The sequence below is a fragment of the Chiloscyllium punctatum genome, chromosome 16 (genome assembly GCF_047496795.1).
Source record: "Chiloscyllium punctatum isolate Juve2018m chromosome 16, sChiPun1.3, whole genome shotgun sequence".
Lineage (NCBI taxonomy): Eukaryota > Metazoa > Chordata > Chondrichthyes > Orectolobiformes > Hemiscylliidae > Chiloscyllium > Chiloscyllium punctatum.
In genome coordinates this window covers 13,747,228-13,773,106 of record NC_092754.1, presented here as the reverse complement: position 1 = coordinate 13,773,106, position 25,879 = coordinate 13,747,228, and the positions used below count along the sequence as shown (strand labels likewise).

Genomic DNA, 25,879 nt, shown 5'->3' with positions numbered 1-25,879 from the left:
AAGGTTACGGCTTTGTTTTCAAATTTCACCTGGCCCACCAGACTCTTAAGTCGAGCCTTCGATGGTCTCTTCACTCACGACTAAACAGCAACTGAGGACTGCTCCCATGGGATGCAGCCTATATCTGGTTTGAAGCTGGTATTCTTCTTCAGAAATATGTTAATTCTCATGTTGAAGAATGTCTCTTACTGGGCCTGAAATTCTTTGATCATCAGGAGTATTCTTCCTTGTTGAGAATTGCCAAGAGGGTTTCTCTTCTTTAGAGTTCTTAAATCCTGCTGGTTGTATTGTACCAGTAGGTGGCTTCAAGCTGAGTCTGAAGATTCCTCACTCGCTTGTATAGACATGCCAGCTCAGTATGAGCTGCTGCTTGTGGTAAAGGTTATTACCACAATCCTGTTTTAGTCTAGGGAACTATGGGAGCTGCTTGATCTTTTTTAGTAGAGGAAACCAACTTCCTAATCTAATTGGCAAATGTATATTGTAGTTAAACTATAGTTGACAGGCAGGAAGCTGGAAGAACACAGCAAGCCAGGAGGTGGGGAAGTTGACATTTTGGGTATAAATCTTCTTCACCTCCTGATGCTGCCTGGCTTGCTGTGTTCTTCCAGCTTCCTGCTTGTTTACTTTGGATTCCAGCATCTGCAGTTCTTTTGTCTCTTGTTAAACTATCCTTAGCAACTAGTTATAGGTAAAAATCGCACAACACCATTTACATTACTTACAGTGTGGAAACAGGCCCTTTGGCCCAACAAGTCCACACCGACCCACCGAAGCTCAACCCACCCAGACCCATTCCCCTACATTTACCCCTTAACCTAACACTGCGGGCAATTTAGCATGGCCAGTTCACCTAACCTGCACATTTTTGGACTGTGGGAGGAAACCGGAGCACCCGGAGGAAACCCATGCAGACACAAGGGAGAATGTGCAAACTCCACACAGTCAGTCGCCTGAAGCGGGAACTATGGTTATAGTCCAACAGGTTTATTTGGAAGCACTAGCTTTCGGAGTGCTACTTCTTCATCAGGTGGTTGTGGAATGTAAGATCGATTGATATGGCGGGCGTTGTTAGGAAACATTGAGGAAGACTGGTGTTTGGCCTCACTCCTTTGGGATGCAAAACTGTTCTGCCTACATGTCTACATGCCATCAGAGTTGTGGGTGCTGCTTCTGGTGGTCCTCAAAGTTAACTCTTTCAGACCCTTTCAAACCCGTATGCAGCAATTTTTACACTTCAAAGACTTACCCAAGATTATCAGTGGAACCACAGTTTAAAACAGAAGTTAGAAATATTCACAAACTTAAAAGATTATGGGAAAAGTCGAGGGAGTGAGATCATGTGAGAAGCTCTTTTAGAGATAGTAAAGGGGCAATCAGATGAATGGCCTCCTTCTATTCTGTAATTGCCTATTGGTTAGAACTTGAAATGGGGTAATGTCTACCCAGACATTTCACTGATGTATTTATAGGATCTTTCTTTAGGCAGCCCGTGCTTATCACTCTCAGAATATTTCGGCTGTGCTGCATCTGCCAACAAAAATTATGAATAGTTAATTCGTGTTTTTTCCTTTGAGTGGTCCCAGTGGAGCCAGGCAGGTTGCCTAGCCTGCACTATGACTCCTGTAATTTATTGGTGAATCAGGCAGCCTATATTGACCTCTTGGCTCATGTATATTGACCATGATGTGGATGAAGCCTGAGGACTCATTTCCATTGATCCTGTCTCCTCTCACTTCAAACACAGGCTGATCAGGCGGACAAGACTACGTTCCAGTACAGGCCCAGTGGAAAATCTACCCCTTTGAGGGTATGAATGATTACCACATAAGGGAATAATATCTTAATAAGAGGTCTGGCAGTTCAAACCTTGGGCCAGAACAGTGACAAGGCTCTACAGAATCCCCTTTTCTTCTGGAAATAGAGGAAAAATATCAAATATTCCCACTGCTGACAGCTCTCCAGGGCCACCTGCTGGAAGTGTACATGTGTGGCTGGTTGGTGGGACACCATTGGTTCACTTTTGGCCTATAGACAATCCCAGTACAGGGTCACACATAGAAACTTGCTTCTGGGGCAAGGTTGCTATGATGACAAGAAAGTTGTAACTTAATAAGAAGAAGCCTCTTCCATCTTGAAGGTGCAAAAGGAGCACCAATAGGTGATGTAAAACTTTGGCCCTACTTTGTGTACTCTCTTGTCTCCACAGTGAAGAATCCATGTACAGATAAGAATGGTAACTGTATGCACAAATGCCATAACCACAATGGAGTCGCCAAGTGTGAGTGTCACCCAGGATACGAATTGTCTCATGATGCCAAAGGATGCGAAGGTAAAACTGTTATTACTCATATATCTAGCATGATTATCGGGATTGCTCTGTAAGCCACGTGACAGACAGGCATCAACTTCACAGCAGAACCAGAGAGGGAGGTAACACTCTGCATTAGGCCACTCATATAAAACGCAATCTCTGTTTACCATGTCCCAGAAAATCCACTGAACGAATGGGAACTTGCCAACTGTTTTGGTATTGAGTGCCATGAATCTTGGCTACTTTCATACTTTACACACTGTAGTTTGTGTCCCATTTTTTCTATCTTTCCAGAGGAGGTCTTGTGGCAGTGAAAGTTCTGATGAGAATCACCTTCCCAGTGAGTGCCACCTGCAGCATCCATATCAGGGGCAGTAGGGGTATGAGAACGCCACCATATTCAAGTCTGCCTCCAGACCACACCAACCAGTTGAACATATATCACCACGATTTTGTTATTTTAGATTAGATTACTTATAGTGTGGAAACAGGCCCTTCGGCCCAACAAGTCCATACCGATCCGCCGAAGCGTAACCCACCCAGACCCATTCTCCTACATTTACCCCTTCACCTAACACTATGGGCAATTTAGCATGGCCAATTCACCTAACCTGCACATTTTTGGATTGTGGGAGGAAACCGGAGCACCCGGAGGAAACCCACACAGACACGGGGAGAATGTGCAAACTCCACACAGAGAGTCGCCTGAGGCGGGAATTGAACCCGGGTCTCTGGCGCTGTGAGGCAGCAGTGCTAACCAGTGTGCCCACTGAATCAAAATCCTAGAAGACCTAATCGAAAAACATTGTGAGAGTACCCTCACCACACAGCTGTCACCACCTCAAGAAGAAGGTTCACTGACATTCTCAAAGGGAGAATGTTACTGTTACTGTTCTCAGGACCAAAATTGGGGGAATTCACAAGGTTTTAAAGGATGCAGTTGCTTGGACTATGAAATCGATTGTATCCCCAAATTTTTCAATCCTTCCCATTCTAAACAAGTAACCTGGATCAAACCCCTTGAAAATGTTCAATTGGTTGCCCCTAATGTTGATCTGTGGTATCCGACGACATTTTACCAGCTGGGAACACATCCTGCCCATGTTGGGAAATCGTGGACATACCAAACAACACATTCATGCATTCACCTCATCATCTCTTCCAGTTGCCTGACACCGTGCTCAGTAGACCACATAAATACATCCAGTGTTATGGAGATCGTTACTGAACCTACCTACATTTATATTGATCTTTCTAACACAATAAAACATCCCATTGTGGCTCACGGGAGTTCTAGCAAAGAAAAATTGACAATTTTGCAGATAAGGACACATCAGAACAAGTGACTAAATGTTCAGTCAACAAGTACTTTGCTGTAATGTTCTATGTTTAATGTAAGGGACATTTAAAGGAGAGTCTCAAAATGGAATAGTGTGGTCAAGAATTAGAGAGCTTTCAGTAAATAATTCCATAGCTTAGGGTGCAGATACCTGTAGGTGAAGCAGCCATTGGTAGAGAGAAAGAAACAGAAGACGTATGGAATTGAAGGAACACTGAGACCTCAAAAGATTATAGGTCTAGTTAAGGTTACATAGATAGGGAGGGATGAGACCACCATGTATCTGAACACTAGGATTAGAATTTTAGAATCGAGCAATCGCTGCTCTGGGAAGTAATGCAGGTTAGAGAGTGCATGCTTGACAAATAAGCTTATGTCCATTATTACACACTATTAGCTTGCTGCTCAGTGTCTTTCTGTCTCCCTAGATATTGACGAGTGCATGATTGGATTAGCTGATTGTTCGCATGGATGCCTCAACACACGTGGAACATTTTCCTGTGTCTGTAACACAGGCTATGAGCTGGGTTCTGATGGGAAGCAGTGTTACCGTAAGTTAACCTACTGAGTCCTTTACGTTGGTAGAGGGAAGGCAGCAGTAAGAAAAATATTGGGATAAAGTTCATCATACAGAGCCAACTAACAGGCTCTGAGTAGAATTTACTGTAAAGCAATAAATACCATCATGCAAATCCCTGTTACATCTCACAGAAGAACAGTTTGTACAGAAAGATAGAAATTATAAAGTGTTCACAGTAATACGTTTCCTGTATATATAAGGATGCATTGTAAGTTGGTATTTTATAAAGAGAGGGCAGAACGTCACTTCAGTATTTAGGAGTCACGAAGGAATGATGCAGTGTGCAATAAAAGCAGCTGTGAGAATTTCTAAAGGCACAATGAGTATATTTTATTGAGAGCTGGGCAGTTTAAGCCTGTGCCATTTTATCTGGAGAGGATGGAATTGAAATCCAACACAAGCCAAAGAGCTTAACATCTCCATTATTTGTTGGCAGCAATGGACCTGTGTAAAATAAAGCTGAGACAGCACAGGAGAAACTGTACATTGAGTCTAACTTTTACCATGCCTGGCCATGGAATCTATTGTATGGCAGTTTAGGGGGAAATGTACCCAGGATCTACTCCCTGGTGCATCTACTGTGAGAGTATGTAATGAGACAGTGCAGGGAAAGCCTTATTTCATATCAAAGATATTCTGCACATAACCTGAGAATATTTGATTGGACAGTGTATTGGATGCTTTATAATGTACCTAACTTAGACAAAGTGAAGACTGCAGATGCTGGAGATCAGAGTCGATGAGTGTGGTGCTGGAAAAGCACAGTTGGTCAGGCCGTCTGAGGAGCAGGAGAGTCGACGTTTCGAGCATAAGTTCTTCATCGGGAGGAGCTTAGACTCAAAATGTCATTTTTCATGCTCCTTGGACACTGCTTGACCCCCAGCTGTGCTTTTCCAGCACCACACTCTTCGACTCGAATGTACCTAACTTGTGCTGTATTTGTCTTGGGAGTGTTTGTGGGGTAGTGTAGCTTTATATCCTATCAATGCAGTTCTTGTGCTGAAAATTTTGATGGCGACAGTGGAGAGGATGCTTTAAAATGAACAAAAAATATTCACACAGAGCCTACAGAATAGAAGTTTTATACCACTTGACCTGCAGTATGCTGAAGGTGTGGAATTTGGCTTGGCAGTTAGGTGTTTTTCAGCGATAAGTTGTGTAGGAGGTGTGGTAACGTGCAACTGCTGACTGCTGATGCTATAAGGAAAGATAGAAAAAGAAATACTAATGTGTGTTCATTTAGAATTGTTCAGCTTCTCAGGTTATCCAAAAGTGGGTCACATTGAATAAAATGTGTTTGCAAATATGGGATAGATTTTCGACCTCTACCTGAGCCAGGGTTGGTGCCAGGTGGACAGTAAAAATTGCCTTTCCAGCCAGCGTGCTGTTTCCCAGCACCATCCTGTATTTCAGGGCCATTTCTGCTGAGGTGAGGACAGGGGAGCTGACAGGATTACCCTCCTGCATACCCTGGGTGGTCATCTTGGCTCTTTAAGAGCCTATTGAGGCCAATTTAAGGAGGCCAGCTGCGATTTTTGGCCTCTGGTTTCTTGTGGAGTTTGGGGATCTGTTTAGGCCTCTAGTGGAGGACTTCTGCTGGTGGCTGACCAGGATCTGCTACACCAGGCAGGAGTATAGGAGTAGCCATTGGTCAGCCTGAGGAGGGGCCTCTTCCACTGAAACACTGGCCCATCTGAAAACGGTGAGGTTTTAATTTATGATTTAAAAAGCACCTCCAGTTTGAAGCATTCTTTCCCTCACTTACCTTGGCCTTTCAGCTTTGAAAGCAACATGATTGTCTCCAGGCTATATTTATGGGATACCCTCTGTGAAAATCATATTGAATGACCTTAGCTTTAAGCACCTGGAAACAGTCATAACCTCTGTTTCCTGCTTCCTGAGTGTACACCTTACCTCATTACTGCCGTCGGTAAACATGGCAACCAAATCTTGCACAGCAAAGACCCACAAACAGTAACGACATAATGACCACATGGTCAGTTTTGATAACGTTGATTGAACGGTAAGTATTTGATTCAGACACCGGGGAGAAGCTGTGTTATTTTGTATATACTGTTCACTTTTCATATGATGCTTGTTCAAACATTCTTGAGGAGTTCTGCAGGTTTATCTATGACATTGCTATGGGAGTCACTAGAATAGAAAATGTATGAAAGATGCGTGAAAGGGGCAGTAAAAGTGTTTGAACACTTCGTTTAACAGGGATTGAGATGGAGATCGTCAACAGTTGTGAATTAAATAATGGTGGATGTTCCCATCACTGTCGCCACACAACGGATGGTCCACTATGCAGCTGTAATCAAGGCTTTCACCTGGATGTTGATCAGAAGACTTGTGTAGGTAAGGCTGACCATCAGTGGTTTCTCTCAATCCTTGCTGAGTCATGTTCATGTACATCAACACTAATGGTTTTCTCAATTAATCATAAATTAGCACCTTAAAATCTCAAATACGTAGCAAGTGAATTGATTGTTGAAGTTGAAATGACATCTTGGAGTGGTTTATCAATATTACACTCGAGGCAAATTTTTACAAATTCCCACCAGTGGGTTAGTAGGCAGGGGAGCCTGTAAAATTCCCACCCGCCCTGACCTGTCTCCTGTTTTACCAGGGCATGTGAAGCGTGGGGCAGTCGGACTCCCCTTGCCCCAACTGGGGCCCTTCCTGTATTCCTGATGAAGGGCTTTTGCCCGTAACGTCAATTTTCCTGCCCCTTGGATGCTGCCTGAACTGCTGTGCTTTTCCAGTGCCACTCTAATCCCGAATCTGGTTTCCAGCATCTGCAGTCATAGTTTTACCCTTGAGTAGGCAGTTATTTTGAGGCTGGCAAGAGAAGTATAACAGTGGGGCATGATTGGTAGGTCACCCTGCCAGAATCTCAAGGCTGAAGGAGCAGGGGTGGTTTCCTCAAGGGGTCCCTTTCCAAAACTGGTGCTCATCCTCAATAATTGATCACTACAGGTACTGTCACTCTGCCCCGTCCCAGGTCTCTTCATCAAGACCCCATCCTCCTCAGGGAATATCATTCCCTTATTGCTGAGAAGACCCAAGTACTTGGCCGTGGACTCTAGGACTTAGAATCTGTGGCATGTTGTAGTCCCAGTTCAGCCTTTTGCTGCTGCTGGGACTATGGAACTTGTGCCTAACCTGAGCTGCATCTACCCTGGGAGCGTTTGCTGGAACAGTGCAAAGGGGGCTCTTCAGAGGATGCGCGTTGCTGTAATTATCAGGGTTGTCCAGAACTAGAGCAAGATGTTTATCTTTCCCTCCGGTACCTGGGTTTCAAATTTAATCGTGGCTAATAAGATGATGGTCTTCTTCTCATCTGTATGGAACTATTTTGGATAAGTTCATTGCAACAAATATCGATCATTGGTGCACAGCATCAACCTGCCCGTAATTAAAGAGACACTTGGCACTACAATGATACATATCTCAGAGACACTGCAGGATGCTTGAAGTGGGGATATTTTGCTGCAATAAAGTACACTATTCTGAAGTTGGGGCTAATATGCATTCTTGTAGAATAAATGGTTTGTATTAGAACACCTACATACCAGATGTGTAGATGGTTGATTCTGAATTGATGCAAAATGGAAATGTGTGCCTGTCTCTCTCCATAATGAATATTTTTACTACAAAAATCTACGTCAACAAAAGCCGTAATCTCTTTGACAAATCACATTTCCTTTTTATGAACCCAGTTCTTGCTCACTACACTGGTCACTTGCATCAACTATTGAAAAAAGAAATGATAATTAAACCACGTTAGAATTTTCACATTGGGAGCGTCCAAGATAACTAACTCGGGAAGCAGACAGGACTAAAGCATACACAACAAGAAAGCCTAACTGTAGGCTGTTTGCTGAGTTAATTACTGTACGGGTCTGAGAAATTGTCTACCACTGGGTTGTGGAGGGAAATCTCAGAAAGGATCTTGCTCATATTGCAGGGCTGATATTGTATTGCTGGTAATGGTGGCGTTTAGCACCTACTTCTCATTCCTTTGAGAAAAGTTTTGTTTTCATAATGCCAGGAATCTGGGGTCACATGTAGGGCAAACAAGGAAAGGGCAGCAACTTGCCTAAATTTGTGTATGCATTTTTGTAACAATCAAATACCTTTGATGTAAAACTTTTTTATTTATGATCTAAAACTAAATAAATTCACTTTCTCAAACAATGGGACCTGAACTCACTTTTTGACTAGGCCAGTAACACAACCATGACCATAATTTTGATTACTGTCTAATGATCCATGCTAGAAAATATACCAGTTGGCTGAGGGAAAAAGAAGTCGGGCTCAGATACGATATCGAATTTACACCGAATGTCCTGTAGTTGACTGTAGCAAACTTTTAAGGTTTACATGTGAAGGGTAGTGCAAAACTAAGAGGTCTTATTTAATGGACAGAATTCCGTGATAGCAAGCATTAAGATGGCTGTTTGTTGTCTCTTCTTGTGCTTTATTAGCACAGTGATTAATAACCTTATTTGCAGGTTATTGCTGTATTCACTCTTATGAGACTGGCGGTTCCCAGAGGGGAACATTGCAAATGTGATTAGGTTACATGTTTGTGCCCGGCCTGAATTTGCAAACCAGACTCAACATATCTATATGTGTGTTTCTGAGCACTTCCAGTGCTCTGCAGCACAAAGGTTTGTGAAATTATTCAGAGTTCTGTATAAAGCAAACTGAGGTTCACTAGATATAAATTAATAAAACACAGCTATGGTGGAAGGAAAATATGGTATATTAGAAAAGTGAGATTGACACACACCAATGATCCATGATTCTACAGCAGTGAGATTTAATTCTTTCCCCAGACTGTACCCATTTCCAGTTTTTCCTATTTTCCTCTCCCTTTGTATTGTAACTTCGTTTGAATTGAAGTTTGGTGTATCAATTCCAGTACCTATTCCTGTACCAATGCAGATACCAAAACTGTACATTTAGCAGTACCCATTTCCATATCCATGCAGATAACTAATTCCAATACTCACATGTGTTCCTCTGCAAATATTAATGTTTGTACCAAGTACTAATTATAGCATGTGGCACCCAAATTATAATCCCCAATGATACACAGCTCTGTGTATACACAGCCCTTGAACACTTCTGTGGTTTGTAGTGTGCCTGGCATGAAGTGAAAATGAATTGTGAAATACCAATGATATCAAGCTTAGTAAAAGTTCCAAGTCAAGTATTCCATGTAGTTGCTCAGATTGTGAAATATGCCGAAGATCAATGAACTGAAAGTCGTTCTGGATTAGAAGCTTGGTGCCAGATAGCTCAATTTCCAGTCAAAATCATGGCTGGAAGTTGCTTGAATTTGCTTCCATTTTCACAGTGTTAATTCATGTAAACCTTGCTCTTCTGCACTCCTCCTGAGTCAGCACACAATGGGAGCAACTTTGAGGAATGTTTAAACCAAGGAACTGTATTTATTGTCACCTATGTAGCACTTAAGCTGCAACTTTATATCAAGCTATCTCACCTGGCTGGTATTAAAGTTATTCCTTATTCAATGATGGAAGCAATGCATTGATTGTAAATACATTACAATAGAGACCACATTCCAAAGACAGTAGCTGATTGGGTGAAAATGCTCTGGGATATCCTCATGTAATGTAAGACACTGCAGAAATGCAAAGAGGTAAAAACAATGACTGCAGATGCTGGAAACCAGATTTTGGATTAGTGGTGCTGGAAGAGCACAGCAGTTCAGGCAGCATCTAAGTAGCTTAGAAATCGACGTTTCAGGCAAAAGCCCTTCATCAGGAATAAAATGCAAGTTGATTCTTTAAATTGTTTAAATTAAACAACATTAACTTAACAGAATTAATCTGTTTAAAGCCATGTTTTGATTGGGATTGAGATCTCTCCAAACCTTAAGCAGACAATGCCAGAGGAACAACAGTATCAAGCTTTGGAATTTGCTAAGAGTTAGTTTTTAACTCTATCTTTTATCTGATATGGGAAGGGAGGCGTTTGGGACTCTGGTTTGATGAACTATTGATCTGCTGAGTATGAATCAAATGCATGGGGTGTCAGTCAATTTAAGTACAAGAACAAGGAATAAATCATTCAGGCTGGAGGCGTGAATCATTCTAGATAGATCTGCCATGAATTGAATTTAAACCTAGGTTCTGACTGTCAACTAACACTAATAACCAACAGTGTCAAGTATGGAATGATATGATTATAAAGCAGGAGCTGACTGGAGTTTGTCTTGTTCTCACACAGATGTAGATGAGTGTGATGTTGGTACTGGCTGCTGTCAACAGGATTGCTTCAATACACCTGGTGGATATGAGTGTGGTTGTCATGCAGGCTATCGGCTCAGTCTGGACGGCTGCACATGTGATGGTGAGAATTGTCATCTTGCTTCCATAGATAAGGTGACTGGATTCAAATTTAGCATCCACTGGAGAAGGCACAGTTTTTGTGGCCAAGTGCATCAGGAAAAATATTATTTTTGATAGCTTTATTCACCAGTCTTCCTCTCTCACTTTTTCATTAAAACCAATGTTGCCATCTTGGACTCAAGATTAGAGTGGTGCTGGAAAAGCACAGCAGGCCAGGCAGCATCCGAGGAGCAGGAAAATCAACGCTTTGGGCAGGAACCCTTCATCATCCTTCCTGATGAAGGTCTCCTGCCCGAAACGTCAATTTCCCTGCTCCTCGGATGCTACCTGACTTGCTGTGCTTTTCTAGCACCACTCTAATCTTGACTCTGGTCCCCAGCATCTGCAGCCCTTACTTTTGACTTGCCACCTTCCACTGTTCATCCTTGTTCTGCTGGCCATATGAGAATGGAGAGAAACATCCTGTTCATTCATAAAGTCTGATCCGTCCTTTACATGTTGCAACAGATATGAGTCACTTATGCCTCTCCAATGACAATAGCCAATGCATTCCCTGGAAGAGGGTTAAAAGAGTCAGTGCAAAACAGTTTAAGCAATTTAGGAATTAACTCTAAATATTCCTTAAACTCGATGAAAACTTCAGATGATCATGGCAGCTCGTGTCACTGTTTAGTGAACCCAATGCCTCCCCTAGCTTTCTGATGTCAGGAATTCAATCAGATCGATTTGGAACATTTCAGTGATCCCACATACTCTGTAGTTTCTAAGTGCTCCATCTTACTCCCTCTATCTTCTTGCGTCTTCATGATATGGAAATCAACACACATTACACCATTTTCAACTCAAACTTATTCTTTCTCGGTGCCTTAATGGTCTGTACTAACCTTTAATGATTTATTTTGAACTTGAACTGACTGGGGCACTTCTGCATTTAATGTGAGGTGAATTTGCAAGAACTGTCAGAGATGTATTAGCCATTAAAAAAAACCCCTGAGAAATAATATTAGGGTCATAGAATCATTGAGCTCTACAGCACGGAAACAGACCCTTCGGTCTAACTCGTCCATGCTGACCAGATACTAGATATAAATCGAGTCCCACCTGCCAGCACCTGGCCCATATCCCTCCAACCCTTCCTATTCATTCACCCATCCAGCCGCCTTTTCAATGTTGCAATCGTACCAGCATCCACCACTTCCTCTGGCAGCACCACCCTCTGTGTGAAAAAGTTGCCCCAGAGTCTTTTCAGTCTTTCCCCTCTCCCCGTAATCCTATGCCGTCTAGTTCTGGACTCCCCAACCCCCGGGAAAAGACCTTGCCTATTTACCCTATCCAAGCTCCCCATGGTTTTATAAAACTCTAAGATTAGATTAGATTCCCTACAGTATGGAAACAGGCCTTTCGGCCTAACCAGTCCACACCAACCCTCCGAAGAGTAACCCACCCAGACCCATTTCCCTCTGACTAATGCACCTAACACTGTGGGCAATTTAGCATGGCCAATTCACCTGGCCTGCACATCTTTGGACTTGTGGTAGGAAACCGGAGCACCTAGAGGAAACCCATGCAGATACAGGGAGAATGTGCAAACTCCACACAGACAGTCACCCAAGGCTGGAATTGAACCTGGGACCCTGGAGCTGTGAGGCAGCAGTGCTAACCACTGAGCCATGGTCACCCCCCCTTAGCTCTGATGCTCCAGGGAAAATAGCCCTAGTCTATTCAGCTTCTCCCTGGAGCTCACCCTCCAACTCTGGCAACATCCTTGTAAATCTTTTCTGAACTCTTTCAAGTTTCACAGCATCCTTCCTTCAGCTAACTCTCATCTTTGGGATTATGGAGATTGTGGTTTCAGTCTCCGCACAATGTAGGTTGGTCAATGCAGGAGGGGATAGCATTCCATATTATTGGATCTGTCACTTTTCAGGTGAGTGTTAAACTTTGTCATCACTTGGCTTGGGTAAAAATTGAAAATTCCCATAGCCTTCTTTGAAGCACAGCAGGGATGTCTTTGAATATCCTCAACAATGTTTCCATTTCAACCAACACTGCCAATCTGACCATTCATTTTCTTGTTTTTTTGTACTTTATTACGTGCAAGCTCTTTGAAGAATTCCATAAGTAACAACAGTGAACAGTAACGGCTCTGACTAAAATTCAAAAGTGATCTATCGATTATAACTTGATTTGGCTTTATAAGATGTAACCTGAAATGCTCTTTTAGTACAAACTGAGCTCCAGTTGCATAAAAAATTTGTTGCAAATATTGTGATAAAATTAATGTGATTGTAATATTTTTAGCTAGTTTTGATTTTAGGTTTGCCTCTACTTTGTATTTCTCTACATTTATATTTGCCCGCTTTGTAGGTTTGCTTGAACTTTATACAGTGTGTACTGTAGGTTTACCTGTGTTATAGGTTTGCTTGTGCTTTACAATTCCATGTGTTTAATTTTTGCCTGTGCTTTAGGTTTGCTTCTGATTTAGATGTGCCCATGTTATAGCTTTGTGTATGCAATGACTTGACTGTATATCAGGTTTGTGTGTGCTTTATATATGTTTATTCCTTTGTTTATAACATTTTACTGAAACAAGGAATTCTACCCATTACATTTGTCATGTATTTGGGATTAAATTTTCTTCCAAGGAGAATTCATTAACCCATATTGCCTATTTGAGCTGGCAAACTAGGTTTACGCTGACTATCGTGATCCACCTCCTGTGACTATTGAATTGTTGATGTTGGTCAGGTGGTTGCAAAGCAACAAAACAAAAGAAAAAGAATGTTTCAGCACTTGAGAAAATGTTCATATAAATGTTAGTGTTTCAGCAGTTTCCAACTGCATCGAATTCAGATCCAAATGGAGGGACTTGTAGAGACAAGGGACTTTCCTTGTTCCTGGACTCAGTAACCGGAAATTTTGCACTAAATTTACTTTGAAACAATGCACGTATTTTTCTAAGTCCTGGGATAACATGAAAGTGTTGTGTGCTTTAATTTGTGGCAGTTTTGAGACAAACTTTACCTTTTAAAGGTTTCAGTAATAATTTTAGATTTTTAACTTTCTTCTGAGCATTCTTCACAATAAATTTGCCTTTATTTCTTTAAAACAGAGGATGAGTGGGATGGCAAGAGTGAATATCTATTTGGTTCTTGGCTGCAAGATATCTTATGCTTCAATGAATCTAGCCTTCCTTTAGTGAATCAGATGTTCCGGGGGTAACTGCTTTGCGTATATCACATGAGAAAACTAGTTGTCAAACCTTTTTCGTGTGGTTCCAGGACCACCTCGCAAATCTGTTGGCAGCTTCCAAGGAACTTCCTCAAAATAATGACAGCTTCTCAAGAAACGCCTCCGAATATAGACATGTCCCCTCAAAATTCTTGCCAAATATTGGCACCTTCCCAGGAATGACCTGAAAATGTTGCCACATTTTTGAGGTTTGATAATGGATCTGTAACCTGCTTAGAACGTAATGTAACATAAAAAACAAACTACTAAGAACGCTGGGACTCTGAAATAAGGTGGAATGTGTTCAGCAGGCAACCCAGAATCTGTGGAGGGAAGAGTAGACTTAATGTGTTAGACTTTTGACAGACTGACTCTGGAGCTCTTTAAAACGGGCAGCTGGGATCTTATTCTGGGGTCTCCGTGATTTCCACCAGTGTCTTTTAAAGGTGAGGGGTGATTTTTGTTTGTGAGCCTGCAGCTGGAGCTCCCAACTGGGCCAGGTCCACTGTGGAGATAGACATGTTCTATTCCTTGGTGACTTTCATGGAATCCAGCTAGATTTTTAAATGGTTATGGTTCACAACGCTTATGTGAACCACAGCCTGCTAAGGGAACCTTTGGAAAAGCTTGTTTTTAAATAAAAACCCCTCTCGATTTCCCCCCCCCCACCCCGCCCCTGCCATTAAGATGGTATGTCCTGGATAGTGCCTGGGGGTGATAGGTGTGGCTAGTGGGGATTGCAGGGGCCTGTCTGTTTTGTATGTCAAGTGGGAGTGAAGTGTCACTGCACCAAGGCAGGTTGTTTGAGCTGGCAGTCCCTTCCGGTTGTATCTCAATGTTTTCCAGGGTCAGCTGGCCCAACTCTAGGCAGCCAACTATATGTGCATCCTGGGAAGGCAGTGGCTGAGTGGTGTTAGAGTGTTCTGGGGACCTAAAATTAATCCCACCATGGCAGATGATGGAATTTGAATTTGATAAACATCTGAAATTGAGAGTTTAAAGATGACCATGAATCCATTTTCACTTGTTGGAAAAGCCCATCTTGTTCACTAATGTCCTAGAGGGAAGGAAATCTGCCATCCTTACCTGGTTTGGCTTACATGTGACTCCAGACCCACAGCAATGAGGTGGCTCTGTGCAATAAATGCTGGCCCAGCCAGTGATGCCGTTATTCTGCGAATGAGAAAATAAAGCATCCCTCAGCAATGAAGATTGTGCCTGTGTGACTGTAATTCCTGAGCTGGGAATTTTCCCAATTCCTGCATTCATTTCGAGGATGAACCTCCAGCCCAATTTTTCATTATCGGTGATTATCTTAAAAACTGTTCATTGAAAGTTCATTGACCTGAAATCTTTACGCTGTTTCTCTCTTCACAGATGCTGCAAGAACTACTGAATATTTCCAGCTCACTTTGTGGGTATTAAAATCTCATTAGGTCTCGTTCTCTGGTCTTGTAATGAACTTGAAGGGTCTTTCAGTCCCACTCATCATTGTTACAATGGGAAAACAAGCAGCTGATTTACTCGCTTGGGATTGTTTACCAACATTCATGGACAAGTGTGGTATATTGCACAAAAGACAGGGGAATTACTTCACAAGGGGGGAATCTAATTTGGGACCCACCAGTATGAGTGCAGTTTTTAAAAACAACAACAGAAATTGCTGGGAAAACTCAGCAGGTCTGCCAGCATCTGTGAAGAGAAAGCAGAGTTAATGTTTCAAGTCCAGTAACCCTTCTGAGCTGATTGTAGCTAGGAAAATGTTAGTCTGTCTGCTGGAGAAGGGAGTTGGACAGACAAAAGGAATGGGTAAAGGGCAGTCAGGGAGAATCAATAGCTGCTAATGGGAACTATTAATAGTTGTCAATGGGTTGTTTGTTTGGTAGCAACTCATATGATGACAAGGCCTGGTGTGTAGCAGTTGGAGTGCGAACGTGGGAGCAGATGCTTAGATTCTAAAATTATTGAACTCAATACTGAGTCGTGAAGGCTGCAGGGTTTCCAAGTGGAAAATGAGATGTTATTCTTCCAGCTTGTGCTTAGCTTTGTTGGAGCACTGCAGCAAGCCTGAAACAGAGATGTTGACCTGGGAACCCAGTGGCAGGCAACCAGAAGCTCAGGGTCATTTTGCAGGTGGCAACAGGAAGCTCATGATGATTTTAGTGGATTTCCAGTATCTGAAGTTTCTTTGGTTTTTGTTTTTGTTGAGTGCAGTTTTTGCTCCATAGCAATGGATTCATCTGAGGGGAAGATCCATTGAGCCACGTTCCACTGTGCAGTATGTCATAAACTCAAACAGAATAAGATTTGAGAGCAAGATAAATAGTTCTTTGGGCTAAAGGAATCAAAGGTTATGGGGAGAAAAAAACAGGAAAAGGGGATTGTGTTGGATAATGGTGCTATTTTTCATGCTTCTGTGTTTAAATCAAGAACTGGTGATTGATGATGCAAAGCTTAGATTTTAAGAGCCTGGAGATTTTAGGAACCAGGAAATACCAACATGAGCACTTGATCTAATTAACACAGTTTTGCTGTGACTGAGTGCATCACTACTCATTCTCATTACAACTAATTCTTTCTTATCTCAGTAAGAATAGCTTTGAAATTGCTGGCATGATGAATGGAAACTTTACTGACGTCGACACCAACATCTTTTTGCACTTTATTTCCAGATGTTGATGAATGTACCGCAGAGAATGACATTTGCGAGCACACCTGCCAGAACACAGATGGCTCTTTCCAGTGTTTCTGCAACATTGGGTATAAACTGGAGGAGGATCGAAAGAGCTGTGCACGTATGTTTCTGTCATGCATTGATGCTTACATCGACAAGACTTCACACTTACAGAACTGCTGACATCCCAGTCTGTAAAGCAGAGGCGTTTAGGTTGTTTGTCATTGGATTTATTCAAAAAAAGGCAGGTGTAGTGGGGATATATGCTGATTATTCAATGCATCAGTAACTTCAGTCCAAGCCCAATCTCGCCTTGTGACGATCCCAAGCAGATGTTGAGCTATTGTTCCAAAGTCTTCAATAATGTCAAATGACCTGGTGCTGTGAATCTAGTGAAACGTTTCATGGTGCTTTACAGAAGTATTATCAGACAGCATTTTGACACTTTTATTGTTATTCACTTGTGGGGCATGGGTATCGCGGTCTGGCCAGTATTTATTGCCTGTCCCTAGCTGCATTTGAATGGAATAGACAACTTCAGAGGGTAGTTAAGAGTCAACCACATTGATGTGAATCTGGAGTCACATGCAGGCCAGACCCGGTGAGGATAGCAGATATCCTTCCCTGAAGGACATAAGTTAGTCAGATGGGCTTTTTCTAACATTTGGCAATGGCTTCATGGCCATCAGTAGATGCTTGAAAACCAGACTTTTAAAAAATTGAATTAAAATTCTATTGTCTACCGTGTTGAGATTTGAAACCAAGTCCCCGAACATTAATTGTCTGGATTAATAGTTAAGTCATGATGTTACTAGGCCAAATAGAATCCAAAAGAACTGAGGATACTGGAAATCAGAATAAATACAGAAATTGCTGGAAAAGCTCAGCATGTTTGGCAGCACCTGTGGAGAGAAATCAGAGTTAACGTCTTGGGTCCAATGACCCTTCCTCAGAATTCAGGCCATCGCCTCTCCTTAAAGCTCTGAGCCACACGACAGGGGAGTAGTGGGCTGAATTTTCTAGGTCTCAAGATGACAGGTTTGGAGGGATTGCGGCTGGGCAAACAGTCAGAGTGAACCATACCAGCACTGCCCCTTAAAGCATTCATACCTCTCGGAATCCTTTCTAAAGACGCCTTGGAAATAGGATTGAATACTTACCCCATAGAGGTGGGCAATCGATTATAATGGTTAAGGGGCAATTTTATAGCCTGCCAGCATTTTGGCAGGAGAAGATGGTACCCCTTCTGTGTCCAGAGGCTGCTTGTTCAATTGTGATGGACTCTCTGGAGCTGAGGTTTTTAGAAGCCAGAGGCTCCACCCCCTGAACTCCAGGACCCCAGGCCAGAAAGGCATCTATGACCCAAACAACCCCTCTAAAGGAGTGTGTTATCTTCTGTGAGCGGCCATATAGATTTAGCTTTCAGAACCTTTCATTTAGATTTTCATCTCCAAGGTGACCTTGTGGTTACCAGTGTGCCTCAGCAGTGAAGTTGCTGTGGCCCATAACTGCCAGTAACTGATTAAATTCTGTAGCTTTATCCATTTGGATGAAGCAGAACCCTGGAAAGCACCTTCTGTCTCCTGTCTCGCTGCCAGTAAGTGTGGGCAGTGGACCCCATTGGGTGACATCGGGATCCTACTCTCAATCATCAGCAAAGTGATGGAAGATCTTGTTGACACTGCTCTCAAGAGATATTTTCTCAGCAATAACCTGCTCACTGATGCTCAGTTTGGTTTTGCCATGTTCAGCTCTTGACCGCATTACAACCTTGGTCTAAGCATTGAGAAAACAGCTGAACTCAAGGGGAAGTGAAGGTGCCTATACTTAACATCAAGGCAGTCAATGGGAATTGGAGGAGAGCCCTCCACTAGTTAAAGGAACTTCTAATAAAAGGACAATGTTTGTGGCTGTTCAAGGTCAGTCACCCTTACCACAAGATATCACTGCAGGAATTCTTAAGGGCAATGTCTAAGACCCGACTATCTTGAGCTGCTTCACCATACAATCAGAGATGGGGATGTTCATTGGTGATTGCTCAATTACCATTACCATTCGTGACTCATCAGATGCTGAAGCAGTCTGGGTCCAAATGCAGCAAGGCCTGGGCAACATTCAGGCTTGAGTTTGGGCAAGGAGCATTCATGCCACACAAACACCAGGCAATGACCATCCCCAGTAAGAGAGAATTCAACCATCGCCATGACATCCATCACTGAATCCACCATTGCCAACTTGCTGCGGGTTACCACGAAGCAAAAACTGAATTGGACCAGCTATATAAATACTATGGCTACAATAGCAGATTAAAGACTGTGAATTCTGTGGAAGCTAATTCACCTCTTAACTCCTCAAAGCTTTATCATCAACTACAAGGCACGAAGTCAGGAGTATGATGAAATCCTGTTCACTTGCCTGGATGAGCAGCTTCAACAACACTGAAGAAGCTCAACGCTGTCCGAAGCAAAGCAGCCCATTTGATTGGCACCCCATGTAACACCTACAACACACACTTTCTCCTCCACCGATCCAAGTAGCAGCAGTGTGTATCATCTACAAGATACACTGCAACAATGCACCAAGTCTCCTTAGCAACTTGGACATCTTCCTCTACTACCTCAAAGGACAAGGGCAGCAGATACATGGGAATGCCACCATCTGTGAGTTGCCCTTCAAGCCACATGCCTTCCTGACTTAGAATTATATCACCATATCTTTACTGTTGCTAGTCCAAAATCCTAAAACTCCCTCCATAACAGTGCATTGGATAAATCTACACCATGTGAATTGCAGCATTTCAAGAAAACAGCTGATTACCATCTTCTCAAGAGCAACTAGGTATGGATAACAAATATTGACCTAACATAGACAGTGATATCCACATCCTGTCGATGAAAAGAAAAGAAAGATAAACAGTGTATCCAGAGTTGTCGTCATTTCTGAGGAGTGTTTTTTTTTCTGACATTATTGTGGGAGGTTAGGAAAATCCTCGCAGTGTTGGGATGATTGGCTTCCCTAATGTGTAAAGGTTATGCATCAAGTAACTGAACTATACAGACCAGGACAGCTCGTTAATCTGACAAGGCAGCATTTAGGGTGCATATCGATGGACTTCTGAAGAATTGTATGAGTTCTTTGAAACCAAAACATTAAAATTGTGCTGAGGAAATCCAGTTTAGTAAGATTGACAACAGGATTATCTTGGTCCTATGCTGGTGGCTTAATGAACTCTTGTCAGGAAAACAGGACTGTTACCTAAATTGCATTTGCCAATGCCTTATGTTTTGAACAGTGTTGGTTTGTGTAGTAAACTGAGAAGGCACTTTATTTTTGATTGTAACCACACTAACCTCAGCATTGGCTTGGCTTCAGTGATGGTTACTCTCACCCCTTGGTTTGCGGATTCAGACTCCACCCTGGAGACTGTATACACCATGCTCATAATTGAAGGTTAAGCTTTTTGGGTGAGTCATTAAACTTTGGTCCTGCCTGTCCTCTTGGGTAGGAATAAAAGATTCTGTGGTGATATTTAAAGCAGAACGGGGGACTTTTCCATGTTTACATCAATGTTTTGCCTCATCCAAAGCCTGTTTTCCAGGAATTCCTGTGGAGAAGTTGTGTGATCTTGCAATATGCAAACTGACCACTACATTCTCTGACATAACAACAGTGACTATGTTTTGCAAAGTAATCCCTCGACACTTTGAGATACTTTGGGGATAAGAACAATATTGAAATGCCAGTTTGTTCTACTTTGCCATCACCTCCAAGTCTACAGGAATAGTACCTGAGGACTGGAGGATAGCAAATGTAGTTCCCTTGTTCAAAAAGGTTAGTAGAGACAACCCTGGTAATTACAGACCAGTGAGTCTCACTTCAGTTGCTGGTAAAGTGTTGGAAAAGGTTATAAGAGATAGGATTTATAACTATCTAGAAAAGAATAATCTGATCAGGGACAGTCAGCATGGTTTTGTGAAGGGTAGGTTGTGCCTAACGAATCTTATTGAGTTTTTTGACAGTGACCAAACAGCTAGATAAGAGTAAACCACTTGATATGGTATATATGGATTTCAGCAAGGCGTTCGATAAGGTTCCCCACAGTAGGCTATTATAAAAAATGCAGAGGAATGGGATTATGGGAGACATAGCAGTTTGGATCAGTAATTGGCTTGCTGAAAGAAAACAGAGGGTTGTAGTTGATGGAACATGTTCATCTTGGTGTCCAGTTACTCGCGGCGTACCACAAGGGTCGGTGTTGGGTCCACTGCTGTTCGTCATTTTTATAAATGACCTGGATGAGGGCTTAGAAGGGTGGGTTAGTAAATTTGCGGATGACACTAAGGTCGGTGGAGTTGTGGATAGTGACGAAGGATGTAGTAGGTTGCAGAGAGACATAGATAGGATGCAGAGCTGGGCTGAGAGATGGCAAATGGAGTTTAATGTGGACAAGTGTGAGGTGATACACTTGTCGGAGTAATCGGAATGCAAAGTACTGGGCTAATGGTAGGACTCTTGGGAGTGCAGATGAGCAGAGAGATCTTGCTGTCCATGTACACAGATTCCTGAAAGTTGCCACCCAGATTGACAGGGTTGTTAAGAAGGCATACAGTGTTTTGGCCTTTATTAATAGAGGGATTGAGTTCTGGAACCAGGAGGTTATGCTGCAGCTGTACAAAGCTCTGGTATGGCCACACTTGGAGTATTATGAACAGTTCTGGTCACCGCATTATAAGAAGGATGTGGAAGCTTTGGAAAGGGTGCAGAGGAGATTTCCTAGGATGTTGCCTGGTATGGAAGGAATGTCTTACGAGGAAAGGCTGAGGGCCTTGAGGCTATTCTTGTTAGAGAGAAGAAGGTTGAGAGGTGACCTAATGGAGACATACAAGATAATCAGAGGGTTAGATAGGGTGGAAAGGCAGAGCCTTTTTCCAAGTATGGGGATGGCAAACACGAGTGGACACAACTTTAAAGTGAGGGGAGATAGGTATAAGACAGATGTCAGAGGTAGTTTCTTTACTCAGAGAGTAGTAAGGGTATGGAATGCTTTGCCTGCATCGGTAGTAGATTCGCCAAGTTTAAGTGCATTTAAGTCGTCATTGGACAGGCAAATGGACGTACATGGAATAGTGTAGGTGGGATGGGCTTCAGATTAGTATGACAGGACGGTGCAACATCGAGGGCAGAAGGGCCTGTACTGCGCTGTAATGTTCTATGTTCTATGTTCTATGCAGCTCAGACACATTCATTCCAAGCGATATTGATGAGTGGAGCTCACATTTCAACCAAAATCTGTTTTTGAAGCAATCTCTTCCTCCATGTAACTTTTATTAAACAAGAACACAAAATATTACTTCCATATGTATTCCCTATGGAAGGTTTCTCTTCCTTATTACCCATAGTTCTATTAACCTCCTTGTCCTGGTCGGTTTTTAGCCCTGTACCTCTGTTCTATTGGGTATTTTGTTTTTACCTCTCTCTTGACTTGAGTTATTTTTGGCCAGAGCTCTTGACTGCAGAGCACAACGCTGTTGCCAGCATGGCTTTGCCTGTTTCACTTCTTACTCTCTGTTTTGTCCTTTCAGAACCTGTCTAATATTAGTGAAATCAAAGGTTATTGGTTTGACCGAAGTGGCCCATCTCAACTTCATGTAAAATCCTTGCCAAAGAAAAACTGTCGAATAAGCAGTACGTACAGAAATAATACTTGATTCAGCTGCTTCTCTTGTCAACCCCTCAGCAGTTTTCTGCAATTAAATGTTTTGTAGAACTCCAAGAGGGTAGGAATCTGAAGTCTATTAAGATTCAGATATTTAAGGCACGTTTTTCAAGACAATGGAAGAGGAATAAATGTTTAACTAGGAATTGGATAACAATAACGTATTTCCTGGGGATTGTGTGGAAAATTATTTGAAAATGTGTTTGTCATTCTGGAGAGCCTGTCTCCATTTATACATTCTGAACCTTCCAACACACAAAATTGACCAAAAATAACCACCATTCACGTGCTCTGCATAAACTTTTATTTGCCAGGGATTAACACTGGGTGACAGCCAAAACTCTTAAGGGACAGAAGCAGAATTTAATAAAACATTACTGGAGGCACTTTCATATAGAGTGAAATCCTATTTAAAATTAGCTGTGATTAGATAAAATTACATGAACCTTGGACCAATTTTATTATTCAGAGTTAGTGGAACTGAAGTTTTGTTAATGCTAGTGTCTGGTTTTTCTTGCTGACTTTGCAGTGAATTCAGTGACTGAAACTTGTGAGAGATGAAGTCCTACACTCTGCCTCGACTAGGCTGTCAGAGGCAGCAGGCAGCTTTAGACATTACAAACTCCAGCAGAGGGCTGGCAGTTCTGAAGTCTCAGCAGCACCATTTGGAGAGATGGGTGCTACTGAGGCATGTAGGTGGACAACATGGAAGCACTCTTGCCAACCAGTCTGGGAAAGCTGCACTGAAAACTCCAGATAGTGGTAGGACTATTAGGAAATCCCACTGCAGGATTGGACGCAGCCAGAATTGTGGCCATTCATTCACATGTCCTTGCCATTGGGCCTGCCTCCATTGAGCTGCTGGTCTCTGCTTGCAGTGGGAGCAGCACGACAGGTGTAATGATTGCAGTGATGATGCAAATCACCCCTAACCGAGGCCTTATCCATCCTAATTGGCTGTATTCCTCAGTGAAGCGGCCACTCGATCCTATTGGCAGCCTGATCCTGCTAAAGTTGCCCAGCAGTGGGAATGCATCAAGAATGCACCCTGATATGGCATCTCTCTACCTTATTTGTTTTCTACACATTCAAGGATGGGCCAGCATTTATTGCCCATTTTTAATTCCCCTTGAAAATGTGGTGGTGAGCTGCCTTCTTGAACTGCTGCTGACCATTTTGTTTAGGTTGATGCACAATGCAATTAGGGAAGGAATTCCAGGATTTTGACTCAGCATCACTGGAGGGGTGGCGATGTATTTCCAAGTCAGGATGGTGAATGGCTTAGAGGAGAACTTGCAGCTGGTGGTGTTCGCATACATCTGCCCTTGTCCTTGTAGTCTTAGTGTTCCTGGGTTAGAAAATGCTGTCTAAGGAGCATTGGTGAATTTTTGCACTGCATGTTGTTGATGGTACATGGTGTTGCTCCTGAGCATTAGTGGTGGAGGAAGTGAATGTTTATGGAAGTGCCAATCAAGGGGGCTGCTATTTCCTGGAACATGTAAAACTTCTTGAGTGTTGGAGCTACACTCATCCAGGCATGTGGGGAGTGGGGATGGTTATTCCATCATACATCTGACTTGTGCCTTGTAGATGATAGACAGGCTTTGGGGAGTCAGGCAGTGTGTTACTTACTGTAGCATTCCCAGCCCCTGATATGCCACTATGTTTAAATGGCTAGTCCAGTTCCATTTCTAGTCAATGGTAAGCACCAGGATGTTGATGGGAGGGGGATATTCAGTGATGGTAATGCCATTGAATGTTAAAGAGTAAAGGTTAGATTCTCTCCCAGTGGAGATGGTCGTTGCCTGGCACTTGTGTGGTGTGAATACTACTTGACAGTCCAAAGCTGAATAATATCCAAGACTTCCTACATTTGGACCTGGACCATATCAAAATCTGAGGAGCTGCAACTGGTGCTGAACATTATGCAATCATCAGCAAACATCCCCACTTCTGACCTCATGGAGGAAGGAAGGTCCTTGATGAAGCAGCTAAAGATTGTTGGGTCGAAGATATGACCCTGAGGAACTCCTGCAGAGATGTTCTGGAGCTGAGATTACTGACCTCCAACAACCACAACCATTCCATTTGTTCTCGGTATGAGTCCAGGCATGATTGCACTTTTCTGGCAGCTTTCCCATAACCAGTGGCCTCCTAATTCCATCTCCATGGGGGCAAGGAGAATTTTGCCGTCAGGGTCAGTGGGAATGCTTTATTTCTTAATAATACCTCTTTGTGTACTCTAGACATTGAATTTGAGGAATGAAGCAGATATCCTTGATCACGATATATCAAGTAATTCATGGTGCTATCTTTCTACGTTCTGACCTCCTTTCTCTTTAGTCACTCACAGACAAAAATCTACTGAAAGCACTGATCTTGGGTAAAGTGTTTGAGGGAGTATCTCCAATAGTTTATAGGGTGCTTCTACACCTTTAAGGGCCTTCCATAGACCTTCTGGCCATCTTCTTCTTTCTCACCTTTGCAGATTAAACTCCTTGATAAAGCAGATGAAATGAGCTGCAACATTATAATAGGGGTCAGAGCTAGTGCAGAAAGAATCAACCCCCACCAGAAATCTGTTCCAAGGAGGGAATCATCTCCTTATGTTCTTTCAAGTGGAAATGGAACTGCAGAGAAAAGGAATCTTGATGAATGGGATTTAATATTTAACATAATCACAGACTGAACGGGGTGACTTGCATTCAAACTCAGCAGAGGCAAGGTGAACAGGCAGCTTAGATTGAACTGCTTTATATAGTGGTGATTAATATTTGGAAGAGAGTGGTGCCAGAGAATAATGGTGACACATTCAAGAGAAAGCTGTTTTTACATTTGATGCAGAAAGTAATTCAGTTATGAGAATGATGTGTTGGATTCCTTTTTAACTTTGGGGTTTAGATTCATTGCTATGGCACCCACTGTGTATAGTACTAAAAATTGTTTGCATAAATCATCAAGTATTTGTTTTGTATTTTATCCATCCCAACTTTTATCTTTCATTGAAAGTTCCTTGTGGGATAGATACAGCAATAGTGAGTTGAGATTCTCTGAGGATGGATGGGAGAGTGATTGTCAAGATGTCTCTGAAAGGTATCTATTTGTTTTGTCTATTTTGAATTTTATTCTTCTTTTTCAGCTCTAGATGACCCAGTGGAGGCACTCAATGGCCGGCCTGAATTTGGAAGGCTCCTTCCTGAGGTGAGCTTCTACCTTGGAGAAGAATTTACCGAGTTGTTTGATGAGGACAATGAAGAAACTGGGGAAGGGGAAGCACGAGGAGAATTCACCCTGTCACAGAGCTTTGGTGAGCCCATCATCAGTGCTGTGAATTCTATGTAAACTCCTCTGACATCTGAGTTCTACAAGGGATGGGTATCAGTGTATTTTTTTTAACTAAAGCAGTAATTCTTGAAGGAAACATTTAAGTACCATTGCTTGTTCAATAGCTCATGTGTGTGTTAATATTTTGAAGACTGTAAAGTTATGTGTAATACAGTCATAGAAACATACAGCACAGAAACAGACCCTTCGGTCCAATCAGTCCATGCCAAACACAATCCCAAACTAAACTAGTCCCACCTGCCTGCTCCTGGCCCATATCTCTTGAAACCTTTCAATTCATATACCTATCCA

General features: G+C 42.4%; 1 protein-coding gene across 4 annotated transcripts in view; it reads left to right on the top strand.

The window, feature by feature from the left end:
• LOC140486975 (uncharacterized) overlaps window positions 1-25,879 on the top strand; it is a 436,936-nt gene that overhangs the window by 338,414 nt on the left and 72,643 nt on the right. For all 4 annotated transcript variants that reach the window (XM_072586267.1, XM_072586266.1, XM_072586268.1 and 1 more), the window contains 6 exons: window positions 2,210-2,332; window positions 4,082-4,204; window positions 6,457-6,594; window positions 10,501-10,623; window positions 16,526-16,648; window positions 25,383-25,550. In XM_072586267.1, the coding sequence (XP_072442368.1) occupies window positions 2,210-2,332; window positions 4,082-4,204; window positions 6,457-6,594; window positions 10,501-10,623; window positions 16,526-16,648; window positions 25,383-25,550 (798 nt within the window). The remainder of the gene's footprint in view (window positions 1-2,209; window positions 2,333-4,081; window positions 4,205-6,456; window positions 6,595-10,500; window positions 10,624-16,525; window positions 16,649-25,382; window positions 25,551-25,879) is intronic.